This window comes from Equus asinus, chromosome 10 (assembly GCF_041296235.1).
Source record: "Equus asinus isolate D_3611 breed Donkey chromosome 10, EquAss-T2T_v2, whole genome shotgun sequence".
In the NCBI taxonomy this organism is placed as follows: domain Eukaryota; kingdom Metazoa; phylum Chordata; class Mammalia; order Perissodactyla; family Equidae; genus Equus; species Equus asinus.
In genome coordinates this window covers 71,858,298-71,878,173 of record NC_091799.1, presented here as the reverse complement: position 1 = coordinate 71,878,173, position 19,876 = coordinate 71,858,298, and the positions used below count along the sequence as shown (strand labels likewise).

General features: G+C 35.3%; 1 protein-coding gene across 2 annotated transcripts in view; it reads left to right on the top strand.

Annotated features, from left to right (window-relative positions):
* PARP8 (poly(ADP-ribose) polymerase family member 8) overlaps positions 1-19,278 on the top strand; it is a 168,372-nt gene extending 149,094 nt beyond the window's left edge. The window contains exons 24-27 of one of the 2 annotated variants that reach the window (XM_044779350.2): positions 2,101-2,174; positions 3,302-3,371; positions 4,231-4,315; positions 14,739-19,278. In XM_044779350.2, coding sequence (XP_044635285.1) covers positions 2,101-2,174; positions 3,302-3,371; positions 4,231-4,315; positions 14,739-14,841 — 332 coding nt within the window. In that variant the 3' untranslated portion in view covers positions 14,842-19,278. The remainder of the gene's footprint in view (positions 1-2,100; positions 2,175-3,301; positions 3,372-4,230; positions 4,316-14,738) is intronic. The other variant, XM_070519664.1, reaches the window with a different exon arrangement.
* The last annotated feature ends 598 nt before the right edge of the window (positions 19,279-19,876 follow it).

Here is a 19,876-nt window from a genome sequence, read left to right as displayed (position 1 = left end):
AATGATCACCAAATTATTAGCATTGATAATCCTCAGGTGATGAAATTTGGGATGATTTCTTCTTTACACTTTAAAATTTTTTGAAATATTCCACAGTGATCACTGTGAGTCTTTAGAACAATAACTTATTCTGTTTAAATATAAAGTAATTATGCCTATTGTAAAGAAACTGAAACTATACAGAATTGTATAAAATAACAAATGAATTTTTTCTTATTTTCCACAATCTCAGTGTTTAGTGTATTTCCCTTCAGACTTTTAAATGCATTTATATTCATATTCCTGCATATGTAGTTGGTTTTGCTTGTGTGCTCGTATGTGTGTGCACTCCTATGTGTGTATGTGGTTATATGATGACATAACTTCAGAAGATGTCATTCACATGATGTCTGGGTGGTAAGTTTCAAGATCCTCATATTATAGAAAAGGATACTCAGAGAGGTCCAATGACTAGGTGAATGTTAACAGGCCTACCTGTCTAATTCCTTCGCCCAAGTTCATGCTCTTTCACCACAGCAAGTTGTTTTTCAGTGTTCCACCCAACCCTTTCCAGAGCACACATCCTAAGAGCACCAGGTGGACTCTGTTTCTTTTCTGACCACCTCAGAGGTCACATGGTGTCACTTCCCACGTCCAGTATTGGTCCACCCAGTCACAAGCCCATCCATATTCAAGGGTTAGGGAATTAGATTCCGTCTCCTGTTGAAAGGGTGGCCAAGTCACATTGTAAAAAAGCATATGTGTTGAGAAATATTGTTGCAGTGGTCTTTGAAAACACAGTATGCCAAAATAATAGTAAGAAAATAAATACCAGGAAGAATCAGACAGTGTAGGAAATAGAGTAACATAGTTCAGTGGAGAAAACAAAATCAGCATAAATCAGACTCTAAATCTTATTAAAACAGAACACAATAAAAAACTAATATAAAACCAGTTTAAAGAAATAAGTATATCTTTAGTGTGGCTAAGGAACATCATCAAGTTCTGTCATTTTTTGTTTTTTGTACTGGTGTATAGACTCCTTAGATGGGTTCATGGAAAGGATTGTGGGAGATACAGAAGGATGTAAAATTTGTCTATGTGAATCTTCATTTGTCTGCGGCCAGGGTCCATTGCTTTCATCAAATTCTTCAAGTGTCCTTGATCTGAAAAAAAATTTGAGAAGCACTGCAGTATGATAAGGGAACTTCACAGGTGGTTTTGAGGACTACGAGTCTAGAGAGTAGAGAACAGAACAGTCTCTTTGTGTATGATGGCCTTTGTCTTTCCCTCAGAACTGTGTGTCTGAAACCTTAGGCCTGCTCCTCAACCTGACCCCACGCACCTCTGTCCCTTGGGGTGGATGTCTGACTTAGAAAGGGTTATGGCCACACCATTTGCAATTTGGTCCACACGCTTTGCCGTTTCTCCTTAAGCCTTCTTTTGGAACAGCAATCAAAAAAATCAACATACTTCTCAACCTCAGGACAGTAGATGAGCATTTTCAAATAAAGTATGGCTACAAATCTACCTATTCTGAAACAGATACTAGTTTTAGTTCTGTTCTGTCTAAACTATTTCACAGTAAAAAATCATGGCATTAACAGAGTATAAGCTAAGACTTGCGAGTATGATAGACAAAAGCACTTATATAATTTTCGTTTATTAGGAGAAATAGTAAATTCTACATAGAACTGAGCATATATCAACAATTCACAAAGTTAAGTTGCAGTGTAGATAGATTTTTCTGATACTGTTTGTATTTCCCATCCCTTTGCTAACCAGGTGATAAGAATGAAAGTTAGATTCTAAAAGCCTTTCAAACCAAGTTTTAAGCATTTTCTAATAATATCAGTTTTATGCAAGAGAATTTCGTATCCCTGTTTCAATGCAAAGAAAAAAAAACTAGATTTTCCACTCTCTAATTCAATGAGGACTTCCAAAACCCACTGACTTTCCACCCCAGGTGCTGAGGGCGCAGCAGCTGCTCCCATTGTGACCATCTGTGGCCTGATGCAATCAAACCTTTCCTAAAGTGGAACTTTGCGGTGTAGATGGATTCTATTTTGAGTTGCATCATACAGCTTTGTTCGTAAATTGTTATCTTGCTGATGTTTTCAGGGATGAACAAGAAGCAGAAGGTGTCAGCCAAGGATGAGCCAGCGTCAAGCAGTAAAAGCAGCAGTGCCTCTCAGGTGTTGTACCGACTCAAGTGGCCGTGTATGATGAGTGAACTCTAGCTTCATTCGCCAGCAGGACCTCAATAAATACTCAGGCTTTTTAAGTCTGCAAAATTATTTTAAGTGGTCATTACTCATGAAGTAATAAAACTCACCCTAAAATGCAATAACCAGAATGCCTTTATTCAATAAATATTCAATAAGTATTTATTGAGCTCCCACTATAGTGCTAGAGACTCTCCTAGGCATTGGGCTGCAGTGATGATCGAAAATAGACAAATCCACTTGGAGCCTACATTCTACTGAGTGAATATAAATATATATTTAGATAGAAAGAATGCTAGGTGGTGGTAAATATTAATGGAGAAAAATCAGGGGAAATGCATGTTGAATGCTATGGGATGGAAGATGGAACCAGAATGAAATGGGGTAGTCAGGAAAGGATTCTCTGAGAAGATTATATGTGAATAAAGGCCTATAGGCAGTGAGCCGTATGGCTCTCTGGAAGAAAGAACATTCCAGGTAGACAGAAGAGCAAGCACAAATCCTTTGTTGTTTTAGAGAAAATAAATATTCTGGACAAATTAAAAATCCATCTGATGAATACTGTGACTTTAAATTAAAAAGAAAAAGGATAGCCAATTTAATATCTAAAAACAAAAACAAAACCTCAGATTTTCTACATGAGATGGTTCTGAAACCTCTGTGGCTTAGTTAATGATGCTATAAAAATGGGTTGGTTTTGGGTAGTTAGATGATCTGGAATAATTGGTTTTAATGTTCGAAAATATCATGCAACTTTAATTTTGTTTCCCTTGAAATAAAGATGTCAGGCTTCCAGTAAAGATACATTTGGGTTCTAATTCTATGTTGTGAGGCTGTTGAATGTTAATTTAGCATTTTTCAGTTCACTTATCTTGAGAGTGATTTAATAATGATTATATACAGAAATTAGACAATACAACAAATATAACTTGACATTGAGAGAAAATTCCAGGATATTTGCTACTAGTCTAGATAGGCTTTTTTTTTTTTTTTTTAATCTGGAGCTATCTTAGTAACCGTTATTTTTAATGATGATCAGTTTTTTTTCAGCAACTGCCCTATTTTTATTCTAATTTTTAAATTCTTTTGGAACTTAGTCACAGAAAAAAGGACAGCAATCTCAGTTCCTGCAAAGCCGTAACTTAAAATGCATAGCCTTATGTGAAGGTAAGTTGAACGTTTTACAAACCTCATAGTATTAATTCTCTGTCTTACCTATCTTTAAGAATTCAAGTGTATTTACAGAATGCTCATGACGGAATAGTGGAAGCACTATTCTTTATGACCATCTCTAAGGGCACAAATGGAAAATGGGTGCGATAGAGATCATAGAGGTTAAAATCAAAGAGGAGAATTGGCAAGAATTCAGATAGAGCAATATTTTATTCTTGGCAGATCTTTCAGAATTGTAATTATGTCTTTCTGATGAAGTATTGCTTATCTCTCTTGTTAATAAGCCACCTCCTCTTTGAGTTGGTTTTTGAATGTATAATACCTTGAAAAATCTGAAAGATAACCAAGCAGTGAGAAGATAACCCAATAGGTCTTTCTGCTCCTACACTGAAATCATTCTTTTATTCCAAACTTAGGACAGAAAAATTGATAGGCGATTTGCAAGATCATATACTTTTCTTTGTTCTTGCTTTAAAATCTCATTTTAGCTAAAAATGCATTTTTTCTTCTTATGTTGGGAGTTTCAGTAGCCATGGTTAACCATCTTTGAAGTTTTCAACACTTGATGGTTAAATAAGACACCAGGTTGCTTTCTGCATAGTTTCCAAGTGAGGACCTGTTTGCTTTTGATAATACACAAGTGATTTCCTTCCTGTTGTTACACTAATCACGTTCAAAACATAAAATTGTTACATGGCATTTTATTGTATTTATTTTCATTTCTTGATAGCTAATAAGGTTAAACATTTTCCATATATTAATTTGTGCATGTATTTTTGCTTTTAGATTTCTAAGAGAAGGGATATGGTTGCTTAAAATAAAATAGTTCTTTAATGTTATCTTCCACCCGCAGTGATCACCTCACCTGACCTGCACAAACATGGAGAGATTTGGGTTGTCCCGAATACTGATCATGTCTGCACACGATTCTTTTTTGTGTAAGTGTGAAGGCTCAAATGTGTCTGTTACTATCTTCTCCATGAATGAGGTAGTAGTGACTGCATTGTTATTTGGGTTACTTTAGTGGCGAATATATAGCAGACAGGCAATTTCTACTCAACTTAGTGTTTGTGTTATATTTTCGATAAGCTATAAAAAGTAAAGTGACATTTAAATGCCATTAACTTAGAAAAACTGGAGAAAAAATCTCTTTAACCATCTATCTGTTGTGTGTATATGTATATGTGTGTATATATATATATAAAGATAGATGTGTACACACATATACATGTATACACTTTATAGGTTTTTAAAAAACTAGAAGTGGGAATGGAGAAAACAATAATGAGAAGGTCCTGTCCCTATAAAAAGTTGATTTACGTTCCATACAATATAGGCTGGCAATGCAGGGCATATTGATGTGGATTCTTTGACACATCTGTATCGTAAGAGCTGCATTAAAATACAAAAGCATTTGTTTTAATCTCTAAAGAATGAGTGCAGTAGGTCTGTCTGGTTTTCTCCCCACCCTTGCTTGACTGCCAACCTTTTTCCTATGCCTGTTTCTTCTTCATCCATGGTCCTGTCACAGAAAAGACCTCGGGGAACAGTTGAGTATATCTGTTTTGTACTTTTATGTAGTTTTCTAAAAAGAAGCTGGAAAAATGCACTGGCTTGTTTTATAAGCCATGTCAAAATAGCTACATCAAGATCTCTTCGATATATACTGTATCCATAGCACGCTATGCCCACAGCATCTGATCTGTTAGCTTATTGTTATTTGTAATGAAAATTTTGTGAACTACCTGGTTTTATTTTGGATGGTATGAAAACTGTGACTTTCTTATGATACAGATTTATGTATTATGTATCTATGTATCTTCTATGTTTATGATACAAATTAATACATAAATTACATATTTGAGACATATACTTATCTATAGATTTCTTTCTTAACGGCGAGGCAGCAGTGAGTATTGTGGAAGGAGCCCCGCTTTTGATCAGACAGTTTGTGTCCAGGCTCACCAGTTACTAGTAAGGTGACGTTAGCCAAGTTGCATAACCTCCATAAGCTTCATCAGTAGGTAAAATGTTGTATCATCTATAGATACAATAAAATAAGATATCTACCTGTGTCAGTCAGAATCCCAACAGGAAACCGATGGCTTTTGATAAATATGATCATTTCTATCATCCACAAGTAGATTACTTACAAAGGTGTGGTTATAGGGGAACCGCAGGTCTTAGGTCTAGTGTAGTAACGTGCATCTAGTGGCACCAGAGCTGTTATACATGCCCAGGTCCAAACGGACAAGAACAAGAAGCAGTGATCAGAACATGGTAGGAGAAAGCTTTCTAGTTCAGTGGCTTTGAATGGAGTCATGGTCTCCCATTGAGGGACTTCGGCATCCCAAGGGGCCCTTATGGGGCTGGAATCAAGGGAAACCTTGACCTTCCCCTTCTGCCAGTGTCCTTCTGTGGCTCCCCATTGGTCAAACCCTACAAAAAATTAGAAGACAAGGAAGCATACTGACGGAGTCCATATAGGTCAGCTTACTGGGGCAGAATGCATGGTAGAGAAGGGCGCCATGTGACTCTGGAGGCCCTAGGAAAGCTGGCTGCACACTACTTTTGAAGGTTAATATTTGGATTAAGTTTACACAATGCAGATCTCCATGGAAAGGCACTCATTAGATATTTTTTCCCTGCTGCTTTCTTGACCATCTTGACTATTATTCACTGTTCAAAGATCGACCTTCCAAAAGACACCTCCAGTCACAAAGTTATTCCATTGAGTAACCTTAAGATTTTGACAGAAAAGTAACTCCAAAGTCCTTCCTTAGCCTGACATTAATCAGTTAATCTCCTCTTTTTGGCATCTTTCTAAAATTCAAATTTATTGAGCAAAGTGAACAGCTTTAGATACGTAAGTAGGCAGTAAACATTTCTAGTATTATTTCCTTGAAATTTTACATAAATTGCATGAGAGCTAAATCTGTAGGGATATACGTTTGGGTGTGTATGTGTGTTTACTGGAGAGAAGGACTTCTACATTTTCTAAGAATAAAAAATGGAGGAAAGACTATCTGAAGAAAAGAGTGTACTTTCAGTACACTCATACTTTCCAGATAATACAAAGGAAAAAATTCTATTAAGATAATGATTTTCATCTCTCTATAAACACAAATGAGATTTCATCCTTTCTCTCTGCTCCCTCAAGAGAGAAAGGACTAATTAAGGAAAATTGATATGATTCAAAACACATCAAAAGGAGAATCCATTCACTAATTAATATACATTCTAATTACAACCATCAGTTTCTTTCTTTATAAAAGATATAATCAAAGATTTCTACTAGTATTGTGCCTCCCTAGTGAGTGATAACATCTAGGAAAGAATAAATTGATAAGAAAGAAATTAGTTATCCCAGATGTACCGTAATCAGACAGAAACTCATTTGCTATTCTTATTTTATTCTAATTTTTTTTTTTTAACAATATGTGATCTCTTATGTTAGAAGCTTGGCCTGATGACTAGGATATAAATCAGTGAGGCTTCCTTTTTTATCTAAGTGAAAATGTTAAAAATTAAAATAACTTCTATGCTAATCTGATTTCCAGAGTGAAGGAGATAATAAAAGTCATTTAGTATCCTTATCACATTCTTTCCCAACAAATAAACACCATCACAGAATGAGAGAAAAATTGGGGGGGAAATTTTAGGTAACAGACTGCTGTCTCAGAAAAAATTGAAGGTAAAATTTAAAGGAAGATTTCTGTTATTAAAAAAAAGGAAGGAGCCAGCCCAGTGGCGTAATGGTTGAGTTCTCATGCTCCAATTCATGGATTTGGATCCTGGGTGCAGACCTACACACTGCTCCTCAAGCCATGCTGTGGTGGTGTCCCACATACAAAATAGAGGAAGATTGCCACAGATGTTTGCTCAGTGACAATCTTTCTTGCCAAAACAAACAAACAAATAAACAAACAAGAGAATGAGATGTTTGAAAAAATTTTGTTGTAAAATTTCAAGAATGAATAAACTTAATCAAATATAAGTGCTTTAGGCAAAATGTAATAATTCAGATATTATAAACAGATTCCAGCCAATTTTGAGTGTTTAGGAATTATTGCTAAAGCTTGATTTCCTTGATGACCTTAAGACACATCTGTGCAAAGACATTAAGGTCAATATGTAGAAATAAGGCAGCTGTTTTAAAAAGGGCTAGAAGCCGGGCTTAAACAGGGCATGTGAAAACCGAATAAACATATTGTGCTCTAGTCATATACAACAAAAATGTCTATTTCACAGTGAGTGGAAATTTTAGAGCTAGAGAAGAAAACTTACTGTTGGTATTTTTCATAAATAGGATTAAATAATAAAATTCAAGATAAGGTAATTGATGATTTGGCAAGTTAACAGAATGTGTGTATCTGGTGCCATGGGCTCCCCCATGGTACATCACCCCCAACCACTGCCATAGTGAAAACTCTTAGAGATGGGAGTATGTCTTCTCCCTCAACTGTCTGGGACCAAAGAAAGGTTAAGAAGCATTAGGTTTGCATAACCTGCTTGTTTGATTTCCATATTTAATGCTTTAGTGTAGAGTGGGCTGATCTGCAGATGAGTTCTTCCCATATTTTGTCTATTACATAAATTTAAGGTCTATACCGCCTTCTATTTCTCAGAACATTTCAAGAAGTTCAGAAATTTAAGAACAGAAATGACCAAATAAAACAGACCATCTGCAGAAAAGAGGCAGGTTATTTTCAGGTCCTTGAGTCAAGCAGAGCTCAGTGCTAAATAAATGTCAGGAATTCCTTCCAAAGTCTATTTTATCTTTTAAGGTCTAGCTCAAATACCCCCTCTTCCCTGAAGCTCCTGATCAGAATTAATCTCTCTTCCTGGTGTTGCTACAGTTCACTGCAGAACTTCTATTTAAAATTCAGTTTGTTCCTCATATCTGACTCTTCCACGAGGCTGTGAACTCCTAAGGGGCAGGCTCCTACTCTTGTTTTTACCTCTCTTGCATCACCTTGCACAGTACCTGATGCACAGTTGCTTATCAGTAAATTTTTAATGAACGCACTAAAGGCAAAAAGGAAAATATTTTGGATTATATATGGTTTTTATTTTAAGTCAAAATTTAAAATATATCTATAGAGGCAGGTACAAGAAAAGTTCAGGAAAGAAGAACTGTAGAGGGGCCATTAAGTGAAATAAGAGGTATCTTTCATCATGATTTTGCAAAAGTTGAACAATGTTCAATTGGGAATGTAGTGAGGAGAAAACTTATTTATAAAGTTAGAAGACGAAACATTCAGTCATGGCTCAGTGAAGCTGGGTGACATCAAGCTGTGTGACATCAAGCTGACACGATCAGGGAACTTTGCTTTATCCCCAGTCTATAGTATATCCAATTTCTCTGTCTCCAGCCCAGATCTCTTCCCAGGGTTTAAACTGCCACATCACTCCCCTACTTAAAGCTCTTCAGCTGTTGCTTACTACTTATAAGATGAAGTTCAGGCTCCTTTACAGAGGGAACCAGCTAGCTCCTCAGCCCTTTATTCTTCCTTGAGTACCACCAGAGGAAGGTCAAGGAGACCCAAGTCCCAGCCTCTTGGCCCACCATTGCTCACCTCAAGATGTTGGGCTTCACAGTCTGAACTGTATGCTGTCACTTGCACACTTCATGCTTTTGCTCTTTCCTTTCTCCGGTAAACTGGGGAGACCCTCATACCTACTCATCTAATTCCCATTCCTCTTTTCAATCTTAGTGCATGCTTTCCTTCCTCCCAGAAGCTTCCCTTGACTCCTTCATGCTGCTTCTACATGTTACTCTATAATTCCCTGGGTAGGTGTTTATCTTTGTATTATATTTTTTTATATGTGGTCTTCTCCATTACTCTGTATACTTCTTGAGGTCAGGGACTATGCGTCTCATTTGTCTTTGCATGCCTCGCATAGTGCTTGGCAGATGAGTAGGAATGAATGAATTGCCCACATTATAACTGCATGCTGGGTATATCCCCTTGAAAAGTCTGCTAATACCTTAAAATCAATATGTACAAAGTGGAGCCCATTATTGCTAAATTGTAACCAACTTGTCAACCTCCCCAGTCTATGCAGTGATTTTACGTATGGGAGAGACTTGAAACCTGAGCTGTAGTTGTTTTCAATTTATTTTTCCTTACTCATTGTCATTGTCAGCTCCCCAGTAGATCTTTTCACAGTTTTCTCCTATCAATACCTTTGTTTCCATGCCTATATCATTCTCTCTCCCAGAGCACACCAAAAGATTACTGGTTATTTTCTATGCTTACTAGTTATTCTCTATGCTTCTAATTTCTTCATTGCTCCCAATCTATTTTGTGCGATGCCAGATTTATTCAACAGTATCATTATTACACTAGTGATAACTGTTCAGTGTAGAGAAACTGAAATCACAGGTAAAGAAAAAAGGAGAAAATCACCCATAATATCCCCACTTAGAGTTAACCACGGTCAGTCTTTTGATGTATAGCCTATATTTCTATGCATAGAAAATTTTAATATCGTATTACTTATACCCCGTCAACTTTCCTAAAGCAGAGTTTTGATTATCCTTTGCTCCTACAGGCTGATAGATATTAACAAATAAAGGCATGGCATTCTGCAACATAGAGCCCATTTTACCTCACTTCAATTACCAGTACAAACCACTGATTGAATAAAATTATTATCCAAGCTTTTTCTTGAAAACAAATTGGAGTTGCTTCTCCCACTCTTTTGCTCATTCATTTCAGCTGATTGGGCTTCTCACCAGCTCAGCCTTTAGACTATCTTTCAAGGCTTCACTACATGGTCTTTTCCATGATACCTTTCATCATGTCCCAGTCAGACATGATGTCTGGTGTTTACTCTGGGTTTTCCTCGCCCTTTCTTTGTACCACCCCAGGCTGCGTTGTCCTACAGTTATTTGCATGACTCTCCTCTAGTAAAATGCAAATTCTCTGCATTTTTGGAAATTTCACATCTTGTGCAGAAACACTTAGTACATATTCAATGAAAGCAGTGACGAAAAACCAAATAGTCTAACTTGATGACGAGATATACGAGGGCTCTGAAGTGGACGTTGCGCTTACAGCATGAGATTTCTTACAGGGAATTTGGACAAGTGCTGGATATCATTCAGTTCACAGTGAATATCTCCTCTCTATTGCTAATGAAAAGCAGTGCCTCATTTCTGGGTTCTAGATTTGGAGAGACAGAAAAGAAATACATGTATGCCAATCTTAAAACTATCACAAAGCTGCTATATCAGTTTGAGAATAAAGGTTGCCAGTACATTCAAAAGTTTTTATCCATGAAAATTCTTAACATACCCAAGATAGTTCCAGATAGCTAAATCTCATCTATTGCTTTATTTTCTCTTTCAGAGCTTTTTATTTTTTTAAATTTTTTTGAGAAAGATTAGCCCTGAGTTAACATCTGCTGCCAATTCTCCTCTTTTTGCTGAGGAAGACTGGCCCTGAGCTAACATTCATGCCCATCTTCCTCCACTTTATATGTGGGACGCCTACCACAGCATGGCTTGCCAAGCGGTGTCATGTCCGCACCTGGGATCTGAACTGGCGAACCCCAGGCCGCCAAAGCAGAACGGGCACACTTAACCACTGCGCCACCGGGCTGGCCCCTCTTTCAGAGCTTTTAAATCAAATTCATTTATTTTTTATTAAAATTTTAGTAATCTTTTTATTCTCCTGGGAACATAAGTAATTTCTGTCTCCTTTGAGATGGTGTCATTTTTCCTTCTGCAGAAAACCCCAGTCAAATGTATCATTTCCCTATTGATATCATTCTTGCTCTATTTCTTGTTTGAATTTTGTTGCTTTCTGGACATAAATGAACTTCACTGTTACATTAACAACCTATGTTTGTCTGCAATACTAATAAATAGCTGCAAAATATTCTATATGCCATATCGTAATAAGTGTCCTAATGCCACTAGTAATTCATGTATCTAAGCCCTGCCACTTGACCAAATTAAATGATAGTTTGTTTTTCCTTTATTATAATACATACTTCATGGTTTAAGACACCTGAATACCTTTGGCCAATCTTATCCTTCAACCTACAGCTGTTGTGTTTTCTTATGGGTTTCAAAGACAAGGGAAAAATATGCATTTTTCTTAATACTTTCAATCTCAATCTTTCCCTCTTGTTCTCTCCTCCCCCATGCTCTTTCTGTCTTAAATTACTGTAGTTTATTTAAAGAATGTAAGTCTCCTCTCCGTTAACTTCAAATACTTTTTAAGTGTTAGTGATCATGTAATATTTGGGGAGAGCACAGGCCTCCAGTTGACCTGGGAATGGAGTGAGGCGGGGAGTGGTGGGACATGACTAGACAGGAACTTTAGATTTAAATTATGAAGGGCCCTGGCATGCCATGCCGGTGACATTGGATTTTGTTCTGCAAGTGAAGCAGAGGGCATTTGTATTACTCTAGCAGGGCAGAGATGACTCTTGTAGGAAGGATCATGGAGATAAGTGTGGAGACAGAGAGATCAATTATAATGTTGTTACAATATCTAGGTCAGTGTTTCTCACTGCAGAAGGAAATGTGTTTGACATTGTGACTTGGCCAAAAACAATGCTCACTTTGTGTGGTGCAGTCAATATTCTGTGTCCTATTCGATTTTAATTTCATTGAAAAATGCTAACCTGGACAACCTAAATTAATTTCAAAACCCACTAATTGTACACAGCCTGCAACTTGAAAATCACTCCTTTAGATAAATGATCATGAAGGCCTAACTGAAGGTAACGGCATTGGATGGAGACAGGATGCAACTGGAAACAATTAGGAAAATAGAAGCAAGATAACTTGATGATTTATTGATTTCAGCACATGGAAGGGCTAAGAATGACTGAATTTCTTATTAGAAGAGTGGGCAGATGATGGTAATTCAAAATGAGATATTGATAGAGTAAAAAGGAGCAGTCAGGGTAAAAAATTAAGCTCAGTTTTGAATGTATTATATTTGTGGTTTTTGTGGGAAAATTATGGTTAGGGAAAGATGTAAGGATTGGAGGTTGAGTTTAAGAATCAGCGTGTGGGTGATAGTTAAAACAGTGGGGGAGATTGAAATAATTGAGAGTTTGCAATCATAAGAAGAGAGAACAGTGAGGAGTGAATTGTGGATAAAACCAGCATTGAAATGGGAGGCCAGGATGCAATGAAAGAGGCTGAGGATTCATAATCAAAGGACTAACTAGGGAGTGAAGAGATAATGTAGCTTCTGGTGTATCACATGCTGCAGACATAGTGGATAAAATCTCCTAAATTCATCACCTAGGAGGCCATGGGCAACTGTTGTCAGTACTTGTCAGTAGAGTATAGGGTCGGAAGAATGACTGCAGTGGGTTGAGGAAAAAATGAAAAGTTATAAAGTATTATAGAGAAATCTTAAAGATTAATATTCTTTTAAAGTGAAAAGAATAGAGTTGATAGTATGTAGGCTGGCTATCAGTTAAGCTGAGCATATCTTATTCAATGTTATGTCCAAAGTATAGATGACATAGTAGGTGTGTTGACTATAGCAAAATTGCCATAGAAATAGAACAAACATAAATGCATATTAGGAAATTTAGAGTAGAGATACGTATGGACTGGTGTCTGAAATTGGGAAGCCCTAAAGAACCAGAACAGTTCTAAGACCTGCCACTCTTCCCACTTCTCTGCAAGCACCATGGTTTTCTTTGTGTCTGCTCCATTCTCTTTTTGTTAGACTCTTTTGTTTTCTGTAATCTAAATCCTAGAGGAGCTAGCCCAATTGACTTGGTAAAACACTTTTATCTCCCTTGGGCTGAGCCTTCAAGCCGGGTTGCCTCCCCAGCCTTGGCTCAGAATTATGGATAGCTTAGGGTTTACCTTTGGTCCAGTGGGTAGCCAAGATTTATGCAAAAACTAGGCTAACATATTTTACCTGCCCAACAAAATATATCTTTACACAATTTGCCACGAAACACCTGATTAGATCTAGACAGTGCTAGAGCATTTCACTTTATACATTCTCTAGTTCTTAACAGAGCACTTACTGTTTGATCTCTTAAGAAAATATTTATAACTGGTATAAGTACCACATAGCCCCTTCTTTTTCTTACAGTAATGTTTCACCATTGGGTGTCATATATACATATGTGTGTGTATATTTGTGTGTGTGTGTGTGTATATATATATGTGCATACACAAATGCAAATACATTTGTGTGTGTATATATATGTATACACAATACACATTTGTGTGTGTGTATATTTATGTATACACACTTGTATGGTAAGAATTAACCAAGTATACAGGCAACCTTGAGTCATTTCTTAGGAGTTTAAGCTTGATACAGATGCAATTATCACTAGGTATTTGAGCAGTCGATTATGTAAGGACCCAAATTCTCATTGCTCTATGTCATCTGTTTCATTTTCCTCTACTGTGCTATTTCAGGAGAATTTAAGTACGACGAGGAAGAGACAGTGACACACATTAATCTTTGAGACACTGTGCTTACACCCCTGGTTATCTATTTTGAAGTAATTACCACTTCTCTAAAGCTTCTGTCTTGATTCATTTTGGGGAATTAAAATTAATTCATCACCTATTCTACTTTGAATATTATCATGGAAGTTTAAAAATTCATTCTTGGGAAATTCTTATTGCCCGAGGAAGTTTATTTGAGGAAATGAATTATCATCCAAAATGTAATTATTTCTTTCTAAAGGACTTAGTTATTGCTGTTCTTTAATGTTATATTTTCACTTCTGTTGCTTAGCTCAACTTAGCCGACTTGCATTCTTATGTGAAGTATCAGCGTAAATAAGAACATGTTGTAGTCAGACCAAATAGAGCAACCAACGATAAGAAAAAAAATGCAGCACCGATTCCAACAGAATAATAATGAGAAGGCAGGCATGGCAAAGGAGCAGTGGCAGAAAGTGAAGTAATTTCGAAGAATGTCACTGATCAGATTGAAGTAGGAGTGGAGTTAAGAAGTATAGAACCTAAGGAATATAAAGTTGAAGTTGGTGTGTTCTTTCACAGTAGGCTTCATATAACAACTGCTGTGGGAAATGTTTGCAAGGCCGAAGACAGTGGGGTGCTTCCTGCAACTCAGCCAGTGCTTTATGTGGGGCTAGAAAAAGTTAAAATTAAAAAGGAAGGAAGGGGCCAATTAGGGCATGACATAAAATAATCATGTGTTTGGTAATGCAAGCAATTCTATGTTTAGTGATGTGAACATATTATTAAATACAACTAAGAAATGACTGTTTTTTGCTCTTGATTCCCTTGTGCTGTATTTTAGGCATCAAATAGCATTTCTAAGCAGTTTTAAGTGGTTTTTGCATATTTTTGAATGTTTTATGTTTCTGTGTTTTGTGTTGTAGCTATGAAGATGGCCAAGTGGGAGATGCAAATATTAACACACAAGAAGGAGGCATTCACAAAGAGATCCTTCGAGTAATTGGTAATCAAACTGCTACTGGTTAAAGGACCACCGTTTAATTAACATGATTTGAAAGCCTTCCTCGCGTTCAAAGCTGGATTTTGAACTGAAGAAGATGATAAAATAATTTATTGTTATTATAAACAAAATTAACCCTTTGAATACTGATTTTTTCTTAGTATTTCTAAGTATCTCATTAAATACCTAAAATGGTATAAAATTTATCAATTGTAGGGTTATGGAATCTAGTAATAAAATTACAACAGCACTTAAACTGAAGTTTGGGTTGCTCACACAATAAACAGATTGAAAAAACAGTTTTGTGCTGATATTTTTATATTAAACTCTTTAATTGGAAATTTGGTATTATATACCGACATTTTAGGATACCAAAATAGAATTGAGAACATTTTATAATGGCATCTAAATCTGTAAGATACTTTGCAATAAGTATAACGTTTGCACTTTCTGATGTGCTATATAATTAGTGGTATGAACATTTGAATATTTTGGGGAGGGATGTTTCCTATTCTGTTATTTTTCCTTATACAAAAACAGTTAGGTCTTAGATGCAGTGCTTTGCCCAAAAGTATGTAATACACATATCTAAAGATTCAAGCATCAAAATATGTGATGGTGCATATATGTGTGTACATACACATATACGTATGTTGACAGCAGAGATGGCACAGCTCCACAGTGCTATTCTTATTCAATGAAAAGAAAATAATATTCAGTAAGCAGTAAATCTGGACGTAAACCAAGATATGAGCCAAATTTACCATAATTCACTCACTGAAAATATTTGTGGACAGTTTTTCTATTTGTTTAAAGAATTTTTCCCTTCAGTTAAAATGCAACTCTTTTTATAATGTTATCTAAAAGTCATAAAATTTGGGGAACATAGATACCCCTGGTGGACTAAATCTATATTCAAGTAATCATATGTTGAAAAGAAAGGCCTCAGAATTTAAACAAACCGTATATATTTTTTATTTCCTACAATGGAACATTTTTAAAATTTATTTATACCACACCAGCATTTTTATATTTTTTCATCTAATACCTCTGCTTATTTTTTTTTCGTATTGAGAAAGAAGACAAACTTTGAAGTTTCTTTTATATTAAAAGAACACAAATAAGTTTATAGAGAACAACAACACCAGCTCTCAGCATTCTCCTTCCAAAAGTCATGTGCTCATCAAAATCATTTCTGTTTCTTTGGGTCCTAAAGTTCTTATTCATCACAAGTTTTAATTGACAGTGTTTATTTTCCTATGTGATGTCTTCGAAAGAAGGCCATTCATGAGAGCAGTTTAATTAGTGAGTTTGCCACTCTATTCAAACCCTGAATCAAGGCTCATATCTGATTCTAATTTATTTGGAAAGAAAAATATAAAAGTGTATAGTGATTTGCAAATATAATGTTATAACTTCTGTGTTTATTTCCTTTGGCATAAAAGGTGAGAAAAAGAGGTCAGACACATTGTTAAGAGTTGCTATTTGGGAAATATTTACTAATAGTTTGTTTTCTTATGTGGTAAGTAATTGATATGCCACATATTTCTGCAAAAATAGACTTGAAGTGGTTGGAATATTAATCATTGTGATAGGATCCGCTTAAAACATTGATCTGTTTTGACTTGTGCCTCTGAACTCAAAGGCAGACTGAGGGATAATATTGACACGATAGGGCCAAGATGTAGTATCTTATTTAGTGTTCTGTGACCAGATATTTGAAGACTTTACGTGGGCAAGAGGACTACTTTCTTCTTTCTGCCGAGTCTCCCAGATTCCTTTGACTGTGTTTTAAAAACATGTTTAACCAACAGAATTATTTTTTCAAATTAAATTTGGGGAACATTCTATATATGACATAGATATGAAGATGTAATAGCATTATTTGGAAATTGAGGGCTTGGAACCCCAGCTGTTTGGCTATTAGGACCACTGAGGCACCTCTGAAGACTCTCTATAGTGCCTCCAAGCGTAATTTAAAACCACTGACCTAATCCACTACGACTTGACTTAACAGTTGAATGATGTAAAGAGTATAGTATTAGAATCTGAACTGGAAGGGTAACGTGGAGGACTCAAGGAAGTTGATCTGTCTGAACTGGAAGGGTAACGTGGAGGACTCAAGGAAGTTGATCTGTCATCAGAGCAAGGAAAGTAGTGGATAGTTTTAATGTCTACTATATATTACAAGCAGTAGACATCTTTTATGATAAAATAAGATGTCTTCTAATGATAACTACTCGAATGCTATTGCAATACAGAATGACATTTTAAGTTTGTTTCAAAAAATTGTGTCAGAACCTTTGTAAGCAAATATTTTCATTGAGCTTTTGATATTGGAAAATGATAGTATGCTGATGCTTATCTTTATTTCTAAAGAATCTAATTTCAATAGACACTACTATTAAATGAATATCATGCTTCCAGAATCCAAGAAGGTCCTTAAAATTTAGAAGTTTAAACATCATTATCATGCCTTGATTCAGTCACCCCATTAAGGTATTATCTATTGACTTATTTGATGCTTCCAAACATGTGATATTGTATGTATTTATATAATCGTTTGAAGTATGTTCACTGATGCTTTGTGATAGTTATATTAATTGTGTAGCCATTACTACTTAATATTAATCCACGGAGCAAAGGCAATCATTTATTTTCATTCTTGAAGTAGAGAAAGAAAAACCTAATTTGTTAGTCCTACTTTTTCCTGCATTACTGTCTTTGTAAAATTTCACTATGAATAATTTGTCCTCTTTTGTTGTCCACTGTATTAAAAAAGGGAAGAAAACGGTTGAACAGGGAAAAAAGTAATAATATACATAGAACATAGTGCTATAGCATACATTATGGTAAGGTACTTTGGGTGTCTTAGATTGCGTTATGTGGAAGTGATTTTTATTTTTGTTGCTCAGCAGATCTCAGTGAAGTGTTGGATTTGAAGGTGGTTTTTAAATTTAAAATTTAAATATAAGAGTGTCACATCCTTAAACTTGCTATCAAATATTATGTGATATGAGAAACCAACCCAAACCATTGTTAGTGCTCTGAATATTTCTCATTGAAAAATTTAAGAGTTTAGAAAAGAAATCCCTCAATTATTCTCCCCTTTGCTAAAAGAAAAGAAACCTTTAATGTGCAAGTCTATAAATCTTTAATATCACTGAATGGGTTTTAGCAGTACTTGATACCATAATACCATAACTTGCCTTGGGGCGTGGAGTTTCAGAAAATTTTAAGGAAAAACTCATCATCCTTGTTAAAGTCTCGATGACTCCATCAGATAGTAATTTAACATGTCATGAAGGGCCAACTCAGCCTTGGACCATCTACCATCCAAATATATAGATTTCATGGTGACACTTGAAGCATACTTTAAAAATATTATGATGTTCTTCTATTGTCCTGCTGAATTCTTCATTATAACACTACCTCAAGACAAATGATAGACTGTATGTTAAGGTAAATTGGGTTTCCAGTATAAGAAACAAATAAAATCTCACACATAGAAGTCATCAGATAATTCAACAGTCTGGATGTAGATATTGTCAGTTACCTCTTGACAATGCGTTAATACAGATGTTTCAATCACTGGTGTTGAATGACATAGTTAACACCCAATGAGTTATGTGAAAGGGTTTCAAGTTGCAAAATTTGAAAATAATTAGTTCCTTTTAAGATTGGTTTTCTACATGGGTCAATTTTATGTCGTTTCACCTAAAGACACAAACAGTTGCCCACTCTAAACAGTTAAAGGATTAAAATACCCAACTGCTATGCCAGAATGGAAGACTGAATATTCAAGTATTTTGGTATTGAATGCCTGCTAAATTTTTGCCAGATTCTATATAAATTTGATGTATATTATTACTCAGTAAATTTTTCTTGGGGATTTTCTATACGCTATGATATATTAGGATAAGTTTTTGTAGGTCAAAAGAATTTCAAGTAGTTTTTAGACAAAACATATCCATGAGTGTGAAAAAGCTGTGTTGAAGAATAGATTACATTACACATTTACCAGCTAGTCAGTAAAAAATAGTGCTTATTTACATAGTCAACATAATTTAATGTTCTAAAAATAATTTCTTCAACCCACCCAATATTTAATGTATCATTTGAGATTTTAAAAAACGCAGCCACTCCTTTATGTAAACATTAAGATATGCCTATGTTTCTTTAACTATACAGCCTTCTTTACAATAAACTTCTTGACTTTTGTGCACAAAATAGTATTGCAACCTGCTATTTAGCCTTTGGTGCCTTAGAGTTACTATAAATATCTAACAATATGTACATTATGTAAATACTGCCAAGAGATCACTAAGGCCAAATATTTTCTCTATTCACTTTTTATTGCACTTGCTTTCTATTGCTACTTAAGCCTCTTTTATCCAGCTTTGTAATAGTTCTAACATTGTAGCCAATGTAAATGTTTACTTTCAATAAATCTGAATTTGTTCAACAAGTATGGTATATGTGGGCACTATTTTGAAAACTCGGTTAGGCCTTAGGTTCTCCTCATGATGAATCTTGCTTCTGGGGACTAAGTATTTGAAGTTCTCAACAAACTCTAAAAATGATGTTGCCCTTTTCACTTATAAAATACTTTTAAAATAAGAGGGAATAAAAAAACTCTTTTCTTGCCGGTAGTCCCCAAATAGTTGTGATAGATTTTAATTGGTCGAGAGCACCATTTTGATTTTAAATTCTGTCAAGAAATATAGGATTGAAACAAAAGATTTTATACATTTTATATGTGTGCTCTATTTATAAACACCTAGGCATAATATCCAAAGGAGCATTTCAAATGAGCTATCCTGAATTTTCTAAGCATGTTTTACTTGATTAGTATTTGGAAAATGATTTTTAAAGTACCACTTTTTATAAAATACATCTAATGAGTTAATGAACTGAATAAGACATTAGTCCATAAGTAAATATGGTTCTCTAAACACATTAATAGTAAATATTTATGAGAAGCTAAGTTTATATTCTCATAATAAATAAAATAATTTTTTACTCCTGTTACATTTACAACTGAGAAACCTTAGATAGCAA